Below are 14,226 nucleotides of genomic sequence, written 5' to 3' on the forward strand. Positions count from 1 at the left end.
GAAGGAGTCAAACAGCCGTCAAGCAGTGTTTTTTTCCTCTGGCGATACTGCGCCCCTTGATAGTAAAGCCGCTGCAGCTGCGGACATCGCACCCGCAAAAAAACAAAGTGGGCAGGAAGGGAAAGGGGGAAGGAAGTAGGAGAGGCAGCCAAATGAATGTTGTCAGTGTGAGCGACCTCGGCTCATAGAATAGCCAGAAATGTGAAATAGTAAACAAAGCAAATATAATTAAAAAAATAAAAGAGAAGAGCATATGTGGCCTTCGTAGGACCAAAGAATGATTTGAACGCCAGATGGAAATAACTAGCCGAAACAGACATGCAAAAGGGGTATCACCTCAGACGACGCAGTCAGGGGTGGTGCTTTGGCTATTAGGGTTGGAAATTTCGTTGGTCCCTGCCATCGAAAGAGATGATAGGGTGCCGTGGTTTTCGTTGCTGCCCTTTTGCACTACCCGCCGCGGTGGCTCAGTGGTTAGGGCGCTCGACTACTGATCCGGAGTTCCCGGGTTCGAACCCGACCGCGGCGGCTGCGTTTTTATGGAGGCAAAACGCTAAGGCGCCCGTGTGCTGTGCGATGTCAGTGCACGTTAAAGATCCCCAGGTGGTCGAAATTATTCCGGAGCCCTCCACTACGGCACCTCCTCTTCCTTTCTTCTTTCACTCCCTCCTTTATCCCTTCCCTTACGGCGCGGTTCGGGTGTTCAACGATATAGGAGACAGATACTGCGCCATTTCCTTTCCCCAAAAACCAATTATTATTATTATTTTGCACTGTGTTAAACTCTAAAATAAAGTACGATTCTCGTTGTCCGCGCTCCCGAGTGTTTTTAAAGCCACTCTGTAGTATTGTTACTTTAAGTTTATCAAATTCATTGCCTTTCTCGCGGAGGTGTCTCGAAAGAGGGAGGCTAGGGAGAGACTTGGCATGTGAGCGTGGTTATTAAATCTTAATCGGAAGGAATTGTCTGTCTGGCCCATGTATTGCATTTGACATTTGACACACTCGAGCATGTAAACAACATTACTGGAATCGCAATTTAAATCTTCTCGGACAACATGTTTGAAATCTGAATGGGTACTTTTAGCCAGTGCTGTGGTTTGCATGTGTTTGAAAACTTGGCATCGGTTCTCTCTCCGCAGGGTGTGCAACCGACCGGCCTCGGTATATTAACCGTTGAGTGCACAAGTTGGTTTTGTAAATTTTTTGGCCTTCTGTATGTTACCTGGGGGACCGTTAGAAAAATTTTGGAGAGCCGCTCACTTTGTTCTATGATATTGAAGTATTTTTTAAGGATTTTGTTAATATTTTGGAGGTTGTCTGTGAACGTCAGTACTACATTAGAGCGATTCGGTGTTGGCGGGGATTCCGCAGGGATGTGATTATGATTTGTAGCTTCCGCCCTTTTAATGGCATCGTTGATGATAGAAGACGGTTAGCGCTGTTTTTTTTTTTAGAACTTCGCTCATGTGTTTAGCATTTTTTTTTTTTAAAATCCTCCGATCGAGAGCAAATGCGTTTGAATCGGATAGCCTTTGAGTATGGATTTTAAGTTTTGCGATGGCGTGGGTGGCAACTCTTGAAATGAAGATACTGTTGTCTGTCTGCGCGTTTTTCTATAAACGCTACTGATTAATGCGCCCCTTTCAACACGAACCAAAACATCAAGGTAGTTAATTCTGTTTGTTGAGTAGGTGTGTGTGTGAAAGATATATTTGGATGTATGTTGCTGAATGAGGTTTGGTTTATGAGGGTTTAAACGCGCACAAATTAAAATTAAAAAAATAGAAACATTCCCCTGTGCACCTTGGTTTCGGTGACAGTTGGCGTCCTTCCTATGTTTGTTCATGAGTGCTAATAGCTTAACGAGGGTATCGGTTCTGGAAGTCTTGATGCCATAAGTAGCATATATATATATATATATATATATATATATATATATATATATATATATATATATATATATATATATATATATATATATATATATATATATATATATATATATATATATATATCTTGAATCATTGAATATCGTAGAATTCTCTAAAAGTGGCGCAGTTGCCTTTTAAGAAGCAGCAGACATTTTCTATAATGCAACGACATTTCGTATATACTGGCTTTTTGACGGAGCACAACGAACAATATATTTTAAAGGAGAACGGCAGTCCGTTATTCAGTATTTTATTTCGACAGCTCCAGCCAACCATTTTATACGGTAGCCTCTCTATTACTGGAGGCCAACCCAGCCGCTTCCTAATCGTCTTTCTCAAGCCATTTGCTTATTGTAGGCCCGCAGAATGTCTTGCGAGTAATGAACTCAGCTCAAGGCAAAGGCATGCTTTCATCGACCAAAATGGTCTGCTATAATCGTTTCCTTTTCTGCTGGGCGTATATGGTTCGCCCAAGGAAGTATAACGTTCCCGTATAAGGCTAATGGGTTTGTATATACAGAAGCAAAAAAATTTTCTGTCTTCATTTAGAAGCGGCGTCACGCACTCGTCCCGCGAAGAGGCTTTCATACGCTCTTCAGTCCGATTTGCCCATGTGTCTGGCGTAGCAAAATAGCCACGTCCGTAGGACACGCTTGTTCAGGAGCAGTTAACTCTCTCCGCCTCCCCGTCCACTGAGCTTTATCGTCCCACGTGCAATAAAACAGGGCGGATATAGGATCATTTACGGTTGCCTGCTGTTCCGCTTGATTTTATTGTATGCCGGAGACATCAGCGCACGGTGCCTGCAATGAAGTCCTTCGCAGACCAGTATTTTCAGTTCTTCCGCGCGCCAGCTGAGATATGACCAGTGCATGTAGCGTGGAAATAAGTCAGCCCATGTGCTTCAAGCTGCAGTGTCGTGTATAATCGTAGTTGGAAACGGTGACTATCCTTCCGCCGCTAGTTAGAGGTTCCTGTGGCGCGAATTTGTTGCGGTCGGTGGGAGTTGAAGTCTGCGCTTGCGGCACTGCGAAGGATTACAACATGGCGTCCGCGGTGACAGTGTGCTGCAGCGTCAAGACGGGGCCAAGCGCTGAACCCATAGCGTCCACAGTCGACAGTGTCAGCAACGGACTGAAAGACTGCTGCCGGCCGTCTTGGATGTACGTCCGCGACTGCAGGCGAGCCCTCGAGGAACCGGAGTCCTTCTGGACTGAGACGGCGGCGGGACTCACCTGGTACCGCAAGTGGGACAGGGTCCTCGACGAGTCCATGAAGCCCAGGACCAAGTGGCAAGTAGCAATGGGAAATGGGTGCAGATTAAGCGTGAACATGCGTGCGTATCTCCTCAGTAAATCAGGTCATGACATGAACATTTTTCGCTGTCCGCGCTATTACGAAACTCGGAGTTTGACGGACAGAGCACATCGCGCCTTTTCCGACGTGCTTGGTGAGAGAGAGAGAAAAAAACATTTGGCCAAAAGAAGAATTCGTAGGTGCCGTTTGGTCGGGGCCCCTATAGTCCAGGGTTCCGCTGGCGGCAGCTCACTTGTGGACTAGCCTGACGATCGAGGCCTCCCGGTCCAGGTTGTCGCTTAGTCAGTTCCTCCTCCCACTGCTCGTGGGTCGGGTGTGGCACTTTTAGCGATATATCTGGTTTGTCCCGCCGTTCCCAAGATGTATGGTAAAGCATGGGGCTTGCTCCGCACCAAGGAAAGTAACGTTGGTATTTTGTGGGACTAATCATGCTTATAATGTGAAGATTAGGAAATATGTTTATTTTAACGCATGAGCGTCAGTACCTTCATGTGGGAAAAAATTGTCCGGCGTCGGCGTTGGCGACCGTTTGAAGCCTTGTAGCCGGAGCGGCCGGAGCAACCGGCCGCTCCAGCAACCTGAGTGGACCACCTAGGCCACGTGATCTTGTAGCGTCATCACACGCTGCCCACCTGACTGTGAGCAAACTGCCCACCGTGGTAGGTGGCAGTTGAATGAATCACTGGTCGCGAGAGGTTGCTCGGGCGGAACAACCTGTGTCGCACAAGCCCCACCGGTGGCAGCACCTGCCATCTCAGGGCAGTGGCGCATGCACCACATAACCGCTGCGACACTGCGCCACCCAGGGATATATGAATGCTAAGTTGAGAATTACCAACTCTGCATATATGAGCGGAGCTCAAGTGTGCCCTCTAATTTTTTTTTTCCATTGCTGGCCACAGACGTACAAGCCTTCAACCGACACACGCCGAACCACGCTTTACAGTGCGATGAACGCGCGACGACCGCTTGAGAGTGATCGGCGGTGCGCGATTAACTTCTTGCGAGAAAGTTAGCGCAGAAGCGATCAACTGTTCGGCTAGCCAGAAACGCGATGAAAGGCTCAACGCGGAAAATATTCGCTTGAATTTCTTTTCGCATTTTGTTTTGTTGATTGCTTTCATTGCAGCAGGCGTGTAAGGTCGACCTTGCAGTTGCCGGAGCCTGGAAAGCAGCGAAGGGATCCACAACAAGGCAACGCCCTTAATGGCTGGCAGGCGTATACGGAAATCGTCTCGTACGAAGAAGCCCACGGTCATTAGTGCTGCTGTGTGAAGCGCGCAAACGCGGAAACAAGCGAGGGTATTCGCATTCGATGTACAGGCACGACCAATATGGAAAGGGGACGCTTAAGTTTGAGGCATACTGAAACGCGTTTTCGCAGCGAAATATTGCGCACAGCTCATTCTGGTTTGCTTTATATTATTCCCATTTGCTCTCACTTCTTTTTACTAAACTAGAATTATTGTTTTGTACACTACAAACTGTGTTCAGAAATGGCGGTAATCGATGTTCCATGAACATTTTTCTTCAACGAAATTTTAATAGGTGATGGGTAAATGTGTCAGTTTGGTTTGGTTTATGGGGGTGTAACGTCCCAAAGCGACTCAGGCTATGAGGGACGCCGTAGTGAAGGGCTCCGGAAATTTTGACCACCTGGGGTTCTTTAACGTGCACTGACATCGCACAGTACACGGGCCTTTAGAATTTCGCCTCCATCGAAATTCGACCGCCGCGGCCGGGATCGAACCCACGTCTTTCGGGCCAGCAGCCGAGCGCCATAACCACTCAGCCACCGCGGTGGCTATGTAAATGTGCCGACACAGAGAAATATGCCTTATGAAGTTTTGCAAGAAACGCTGTAGTTTTCTGGGAAAAATCCTATATCACAAAAGGCGGAAAACGTCGCTTTTGCGATTTCGCAAAATCGCCTATTTGGATCCCAGCCGAACGAAAAATAGCAGTTTATGGAACCTGAATCTTTTTTTTTCAGTAAATATATGCAAAGTTTTCTGTTGGAAGCAGCACAAAAAATTATCTGCCTTTTGGAATTTCGCGGCATAAAATCGCAAACATTGTGCATTCCAAGGACACTTTTTAAGGAGAATAATGGAACAAGGTGTAAAATCTCGATCCTGAAATTTTTCCTTAGTATATTTCCTCCGTCAGGGGGAATCTTAACTTCTAGACAGGTAAGGTTTCTTATATCGCGCTGAAATCTTCTGGAATTCCAAAATTGCGAAAAATGGTCAATTTTAACTTGGATTTAAAAAGAAACCATTATCTGCCATTTTTTGTAAAATTTTCCTGAAAGACCTTTAGTGCCCAGTGACTCTAGATTGTTGCATTATGTTGTTTTAAGCTATAAATTATATGCCTAGTGCCGACTAATACGTGATCATTTACCATTACTCTACATTGCCCGTTAAAAAAAGTAGCGATCATGAATTCACCATTACACTCACTGCATGCGGTTGCCTTTTAGTTAGCTCAATGATAGGATTTCATAGATTATTTGCGAAGCTTGCCGTGGCTTATTAGCCTCGTTTTTATTACGTTCAATGTTCTATAAGTCCCTTATTTCGCATATACTCTGACCAAATATCGCTGATGCCAGCAAAATTAATACTCTTTCCTTCCTAACCTGAATACCTTATTGTAACTGTAATGTTTATATATTTTAGGTATTGTTTACTTTATTGGGCCGCCGCGGTGGCTGAGTGGCTATGGCGCTCGGCTGCTGGCCCGAAAGACGCGGGTTCGATCCCGGCCGCGGCGGTCGAATTTCGATGGAGGCGAAATTGTAGAGGCCCGTGTGCTGTGCGTTGTCAGTGCACGTAAAAGAACCCCAGATGGTCGAAATTTCCGGAGCCCTTCACTACGGCGTCTCTCATAGCCTGAGTCGCTTTGGGACGTTAAACCGCCATAAATATAAACATAAACTTTATATATTTGTTTATTTATTGCTGTTTTATAACGTTTTTATATCACCGCTAAATATGTGTAGAAAATTTTGTTTATGCGCTTTAGTAAGGCCACTTTTTGGACTGCGAATCTCATTATCTCAATGTGAAAAGGCATTTTTGACTGTTCAGTCAACTTAGGCTGAGGTAATGTCAACAGCGGGCTCAGGTGAAACTAGACAGTATTACTTTCCGGAGTTTCCTTACACCGGCCTTTGTTTGGCAGCGGCACGCATACATTAGCCCTCTAACGGTCTCGTCTTTTATACATGTAGTGCTTTAGGGTTATTGATGATCCTACTTGGCAAAGTCTGTCAACAAAATTTATCCTTTACGATGGCAATGATTTCAATTTCGCTGCATTGGACGCAACGCGAACATCTCTGAATAAAAAACTTTTTTCGGGCGCGTGATTCAATTTCCATAAAATATTTGACGAAGCAGAGAAGAACCGTTCTTGTCGCTTTTCCCACAGAGACAAGCCAAGCAGAAGTCCACAGACTAGTCCATAACTGATCGTGCTCCAGAAGGATCGTGCAGCTCATATAAGTATTGCTGACATAAATAAGGTTTAGCATCTTTAAGTGCGGATCATGTGGTCATCGCGTACTTTCTCTGACCTTTTCCACTCTTCGATCCTGTCCTGAGAGCCAATAAGCTGACTGTGCGTAAGGCCCAGAAGGCTAATATCGTTAAGCTTTCCTTTCGGTGCGCCTACGAAGCCAATGACTGTTTCTATGTCCTCATCCGAGGCTGCCTGGGCCTCGTCAAGCTGTATACCTACAGCTTTTAGTCCAGGCAGCCAGCCAGAATTTTCTGGGAAATAAATGGAATTGAATTGAATTGAATCTCCATTCGAGAGCCCCTTGTCCAGTATTTGTTGACTAGCCCGTCATCGCCATTCCGCGTACCATTGGACATTGGAATGCATTGGCCGGTCCAGTGCGTTCCCTCCGAATCGACCGATTTTTGCACGCCATAACTAGCTGATAATCTCTTTGTTTCTTTACTTACTGTTCTCCACGCACTCAATTTGGGTAGTGTTCCCTCTGTTTTAAACTTTTTGTTTTAATTGTGCTGCCATGTCTTAGAGTTTTGTTTGTGTCTACTGTGTTTTGTATATGTGCACTGCGGCGACAGCCCCGGTGGGAGCCGCAGTATGTACAAATAAAATAAATAAAATATTCCTCGTGTTGGAGTTCATGAAACTGATGTTTGTCCCTAAAGTGAGTGGGGACCCTGTTATAGGCAAACGTTACCTTGGTCCACCCAAATTGGTCCACTCGCTGCCCGTGCCACTTCCTGCCAGTTTCCGTGAAAATGTGCGAATGAGGATGTGCAAACGTAGCGCATTCTCTGTGCTCTATTTCCGTGAGGAGGAAAACTTTTACTCCATTGAACTCCTAAAAACCTCCCTTCACCAAGGGCGTAAATTAAATACTCCATATCTCCTATCCAGGCGCTAAAGGACAAGTCATTTTACTCCCATTCGAGCTTGTTTTTGCTAGCAGTTTATGAAACCCCATAGATTCGCGCTCTGCAGTTGAAGCATGAACATGCATTGTTTTTTTTAAGGTACACACATAATGGGTCGACTTTTTGCTTCACATGCGATCGTTCGTAGAATCGTACTTCTCTTCCTGCTCGGACCATGGTTGACTTAAGTTACCCTTGCGCAGGGTATCGTCGACGCTTAATGCCGCGTCGCAATAAAGCTGTTTATCTCTCTGTTCCTACCTTTGGCATGACTGCAGCTAGCTGTGCGGGAAAAAAAAAGGCTTAGTAATTGTTGAATTCACTGTTCACACTTGAACCGCGGCGTGAGGAAAAAAAGATTGGAGGGCACGAAAGCAAGGGGAAAGAGAGAGAGAGATTCTCTGTAGTAGAGAACACCGGGATTACTATGATTGCCATCACCCGGGGTTCTTAACATATCAGGCACCGTTGTTGTTGATCTCTGTTCGAGTGGCGCATACCCACAACAGGGGATTAGCCAGGGTGCGTTGCACATTCACACAGTTGTGAAACAGTGACTCATTTAAGGTAGACGAGGCCGAATTGAGTGTTAAAGAAAATAATGTTGAAAATTATAACGAACAAAAGGAGTCTCCCTGACGCAATGATGAAACTATGCAGATAATCGCACACTAGATTTAGGACATATCCTCTGGCGCTTGCCCCAAATGAGAGAAGAACCGGAATAGAAAGAGGAAGCCCTCATCGAGCGAGGGGAATCTGCAGATTAAGCTCTTCACAGAGAAGCAAACTATCGACAGGAGAGAAGAAAGTGACCAAGTGATTCAATTTCGCCTCATGCTTCACCAAGGTACAAGACGCTGTCGTCGTTTGCATTTCGCCTCCATCAAAATGAGGCGGCCGGAATTCGATCTCGCGACGCTGGGCTCGGCAGTCGAACAACAATGAGCCACCAGGTGGCTGTGGCCAGGAGGAAGCAGTAAAGAGGAAGAAGGCGAGGCTGGTGGCGCAGTGTCCAGCGTGGTACGAGCATGCTGCCGCTTCTCCGGCGCATGGGCCATGTCCGGCGGCGGCTTCCAGTGGTGGCCGTCCTCCGACCCGGCGCGTCCCGCTGGTCGCTGCCATGGGGCCGCCGGCGGTGCCACGGCCGCTCGCTGGTGGAGAAGCACTGGCGAGGCACGCCCATCATGGGGACCGAGTACGAGGAAGCCTACCGGTCGGCGCTGGAAGAGCCCGACGACTTCTGGCCCGAGGTGGCCCGCAGACTCGTCTGGGAGCGCAAGTGGATACGCGTCATCGACGACCACCGCAGGCCGTTCACCAAGTGGTGAGCGCGCCACCACTTAGGGTGCGACAGGAGTGTGTGGTTGTGCACAGAAACTGGTGCTGAAATAAACTGTTCATTCGATACTAAAAACTAAGCTCCGTCTGGAGGCTATGTCACTGATAACAATTGACGGTTCCAACTTCCCAGTTCAATAAAGCAGCAGCATACTGTATCTCACGTATAGGCTATAAATGTAGCCGCTAACCAACTCCATCAGCACTTGCACATTCCCATCATGACTGGAAGGAATGTTCGAGTGCACATCGAGGTTCAAAAGCACTTTTTTAATCAAATTCATAGAGGTGTAGAATGAGCTGGACTTCCTAGAAGATGTTGATCAGGTTACATGCACAGCCCGATTTTCTGTAACCTCAGTACTTGAACACTACATACTTGAAGCGCTTGAACTTGAACCGAACGGCAGAATTTAACCGGAGACGCTGTTAAGGAAAATGAATGCCAGTAGTTACTAAGTACATATTAAAAACGTGACGCTTAGACCGGATCCTCTTCCCCATAATTTTAATGCCAAAGCATTATATGGCTCATTGGAAACGAAAACCGATTTTTAGATAAAGTGATGTCCCAAAACTCACCTGACTAGGCAAAGAAGAATAAAATTTCTTCCGAATGTGCGGGGAATTGAACCCAGGAGTTCCTGATTGTGAGGCGAGCGCGTAATCCATTAGGCCACAACACCGCGTTGCTTCTTGGTGAACTAAGGTGAACCTAGTTTATGCGTTGTATTAGGACTGTATGCTAATGATTGGGTGTGTCATAAGTAAGGAAGAGAAAAATGATATAAAAAGGAATAAAAAATAAAACATGCTTTCGCAGTCATTTTTTTCGGTCAGTAAGTAGAAAGAGCGCGTATATCAAGCAGCCAATCAATAACGAACCATTTGCACTACCTCTCTCAGAACTGCCGCGGCGGAGAAAGCTGAAGAAGCCGCCATTGGCTTGGCTCTCGCCTCTCCCAGCGCCAAACACATGAGTGACTCCAAGACTGGCATCATAAATTTCTCAAAGACAGGACATGCCTTAACTTAAATATATTTATTTCCATGAGACATGGTGGGGACGAGGTAAAAAGCCGCTTTTCGCAGCTTGGTCCCTTATAAACAGCAGTGGGTCACGCAAGAACAAAATACCCAACTGCAGCTTGAACAGCGCGAAGTATGTGGACATAATACATCGAAATATGGTCATACTACATCAAAATACTTTTCAACGCGAAGATAAAAGTAACGCCAAGAGTAGTATGCACACATTCAAAATAAAAAAGAATAAATCTGCTCATCTATGCCTAAAATGAACCATCACATGATGACCCAGAAAGCAACTTCATAACACTTGAGGCACATATGATGATAAAGAAAAATATAACAATCATTGGGGGTGAACGGACTACCAAACAAAATAACGAAAAGTATAGCTTAATAAGCAGGTAGTCACGATACAGCCAGTCTTGTTTGAAAACTGATTTGAAACGCTGAGTAACAATCACTGAAATACCAAGGATTCCTTACAACTTAAAAATGTATCTTTAAGGCGCCTTATACTTATCCCGAAGACATCAACATAATTAACTAGGTAAGTGTTTAATAGGTGAGGAATGTTGTATCGTTGTGTTTGCATTGCATAATTGGTGCTATTAGGGTAGATCTTCCGGTGTTCGCAATGCCGCGTGTCATGACTGCAGTGTTCTTTAACAGTTCTCCTAAACTCCTTAGCTTATTGTTGTTTACTAATATCCCCTGCAGCCCTCGCTATAATCACGTACTTACCCCACACCCTGCCTCGACTTGCTCAGTTTATCTGGGCATCGGCTCATACTTCCCTCCTCCCAAGTAACGACGCAGCCCATGCCATAGCCCGAGACCTTACCGGCCGAACGGAGGGGCTCCCTCAAATACCCTGGGAACTCCGGCCCGTTAGAGGCCGCATGGTCACGCACCACGAAATCACCCGGTACTGCCGCCTGGCTAGAACGGTGTTCCCTCCCGGACACAAATCTCTCACCCGCCAACAGGAGGTGATATGGAAGCAGCTCCAGGCCCACTCCCTTCCTAACCCCGCCCAGTACGCAGTCATGTACCCGGCTACACACCCTGCCCGATGCAGACGGTGTGGCGCCCATGCCACATATTTTGTGGGACTGCGCCTGAAGGAACAACTGACTAATCTCGAACAGTGGGAGGCCGCGTTGCTTAGCTCAGATCCAGTCGTGCAATGCCGTGCCACGGCGCGAGCCATTGAGGTCCTCAGGGCCGAAGAGCTCCTGACCACCTGACCACCTCACGCCACGAAGGCCTCTACCTCCTTTTCTCTATTAATAAAGTTAATCCATCCATCCCATCCCACACTCCGCCCTTAAATACTGCCGTGCGCGAAATTTTGTAATCACACAGTGGGAAGGAAGACAGCGCAAAGCCAGGACACTGCACTGAAGCGAAGGGCAGAACAGTTAAGAAGTCTCTGGGACCGCACTGTGACAGTGCGTTGCACGTCTCCGGAGGGACGCTGCCTCCGACGGCATCTTCCCTTTGTGGGACCCCGGAGGCGCTTGAGCAAGACACTGTATGGCGCCAGGAATCGTCGGGTGTCGGGGGCCAAGGCTCATTAGGGTTACGAATTCCGACAGCCTGGCCATCAAATTTATTTCGCACGCCTACAAGCATTCAACTGCCCACTTAGGCTGCCGCCACGCAAGAGTGACAGGGGCGCTGGCAGGAGGGGAAAAGACCCAAGCCGGTTGGAGGTCCGGTGAAGACCGGGAATGCCGCAATCGCCGACGCTGACAAAGCGAGCGGGGAGGGGGGCACTCTGGCCTGGAAAGAGGGATCGCCCGAATGGACGGGGAACCAAGAAAAAGCGGGGCAGTGGAGTGACGAGCAAGGCCCGAGATGACACGCTGGGCATGCCGGTCCTCCGGCGCCGCAAGCGCCCAACCCATCGGCGAGAAGACGAGCCTGAGCGAACTAATAACGTCAACTCCGCAGCCCCTCCGTACCTCCTGACGAAGACTCCGGCGCCAACGCAGCTGCATGTAAGCTTGGGCACCCCGGCCTCCGCATCATGTCGATAATATGTTATACTGTTTTGTTCCAACTGAGTCTAGCGGTGCATCTTTGCCTTTCCGTCCCATGTGGACCCACGCAGGGTCGTCACAGCACGATGTGTATTGACCGTCTCGCACAGGTTTCCAGGCGGCGAGATCAACGTGTGCTACAACGCCGTCGATCGGCACGTGGAGGCTGGGCGAGGAGACAACGTGGCCATCATCTACGACAGCCCCGTCACCGGAACGGTGGCCAAGATCACCTACAAGGAGCTCCAGCAGCAGGTCTGTACACGCTGAGCAGATAAATGCGATCCACTAGCCGCACATCTTCTTAGCTATGGCACCTCACGCCACGCTAAAATCGCAAGGGAAAACAGTGAGAAAAATTTCTGATCGAGTAAGGAAAATTTGCACGGCTCGTGTTTTGATGCTGGCTTCTTTATGAGGCTGTGCGGCAGTGTCTCTCAACACTTTATTTTGTCCACCTCAAAGCACCCCGCCCACAAACCTGCCTCTCCGAAGCGAAGGAAAGTTGCCCCGCAAACAGGCTGCTGTTGTGCCATCCGCCACATATTCCGCTCGCTACCCCTTCCCTGAATCGCTATTAGATACAACCTCGGTCAAAAGTCTTCAGGCCACAGCGTTCGCTTTTGAGAGCCGTGCGCAGTTACGGCATACCGAAAGTTCCAAAACACCGAGGGAGGAGGAAGATCCTTGTCGCCACTGCTTCGAAATTTTCGTGCTTTAGGGGTGCCGTAGCATGTGCTCGACAAAGCTGCTCGAAAGCGAACCCTGTGGCCTAAAGACTTTCAACCAAAACTGTCGAAGCAGAAATACGCTTTCTTTTTCTCACTTACTCCTTCCGTCTGCCTAACGTCTCCCGATCTGGACCGTAATGGCTTCCTTCACGCGATCAGTGTGTTGATTCCAGTCGAGGCCCGTGTTTTCTTCTTTAACTCAGTGGTTTGCCAAGAACTCACACGGGACTACAATATATAAAGGAACAAACGACTCACGTTGTAGCGTCGAAAGAGAGCCTCTGCTTTCACGATAAGTGTAGATATTTACGCAATGTGATTGAAGCAACCCGCACAAAATTACGTTCATAAAATTTGCCTGGACTGGCACTAAATTCCAGCACATCGGGCAGTTCTCTTGAGCTAATTATGCAGTCAGGTCGGAACGTCAGGTAAGGCTGTCATAACGCAAACCAGCCAATTTCTCACACAAACTGAGAGGCCATGGGACCAGTCGTACCGCATTAAGGCTACGCGGACAGGCTTATTGCTACCCTCAGCACTAGACTGTCCAGTCTGAACGAGGTTACAAAGATGTCCCGAGTGTTCAGACTCGTCCCTGACAGAGTGACAGATAGTCAACAAAGTCCTTTTCTGACCTTCATTCCTCCCAAGGTGTCCCGCGTGGCGGGCGTGCTGAAGAAGTGGGGCATCCGCAAGGGCGACCGTATCGTCATCTACATGCCCATGATTCCGGAGACCATTTACGCGATGCTGGCCTGCGCCCGAATCGGTGCCATCCACTCGCTCGTCTTCGGAGGCTTCGCAGCCAAAGAGCTCGCCGTGCGCATCAACCACGCCCAGGTACGGTCTTTGTACGCACGCACGCACGCACGCACGCACGCACGCACGCACGCACGCACGCGCACACACACACACACACACACACACACACACACACACACACACACACACACACACACACACACACACACACACACACACACACACACACACACACACACACACACACACACACACACACACACACACACACACACACACACACACACACACACACACACACACACACACACACACACACACACACACACACACACACACACACACACACACACACACATTCTTCACCGCGGAACCCCTAGTGTCCTCTTAACCTGAAAATGCCGGTCTGTGATGAAGCCTCTAAAGTAAGTCACGTGATGCGGGAAATTGTGAGAAATAAACGAGGCTTTGAATGAGAGTGAGTTTGGCCAACGTGTAGAAATAAGATAAATATTGCCAGGCCTGGGTTTTGAACTCGCGCCGGCTCGAACAAATCAGCTTCGATGGCCACTGCACGAAAGCAGTGCGCCGGAAAGCGCCGGAAGAATGCGTGGAGGCGCGG

At 48.0% G+C, this 14,226-nt stretch overlaps 1 protein-coding gene across 1 annotated transcript in view; it reads left to right on the forward strand.

Annotated features, from left to right (window-relative positions):
• Positions 1–8,684: 8,684 nt before the first annotated feature.
• Positions 8,685–14,226, forward strand: part of LOC144128482 (acyl-CoA synthetase short-chain family member 3, mitochondrial) — a 35,458-nt gene continuing 29,916 nt past the window's right edge. Inside the window, exons 1-3 of the mRNA XM_077661909.1 lie at positions 8,685–9,017; positions 12,219–12,363; positions 13,494–13,682. Of these exons, the coding sequence (XP_077518035.1) occupies positions 8,722–9,017; positions 12,219–12,363; positions 13,494–13,682 (630 nt within the window). The 5' untranslated portion in view covers positions 8,685–8,721. The remainder of the gene's footprint in view (positions 9,018–12,218; positions 12,364–13,493; positions 13,683–14,226) is intronic.

The sequence above is a fragment of the Amblyomma americanum genome, chromosome 4 (genome assembly GCF_052857255.1).
Source record: "Amblyomma americanum isolate KBUSLIRL-KWMA chromosome 4, ASM5285725v1, whole genome shotgun sequence".
NCBI lineage: Eukaryota > Metazoa > Arthropoda > Arachnida > Ixodida > Ixodidae > Amblyomma > Amblyomma americanum.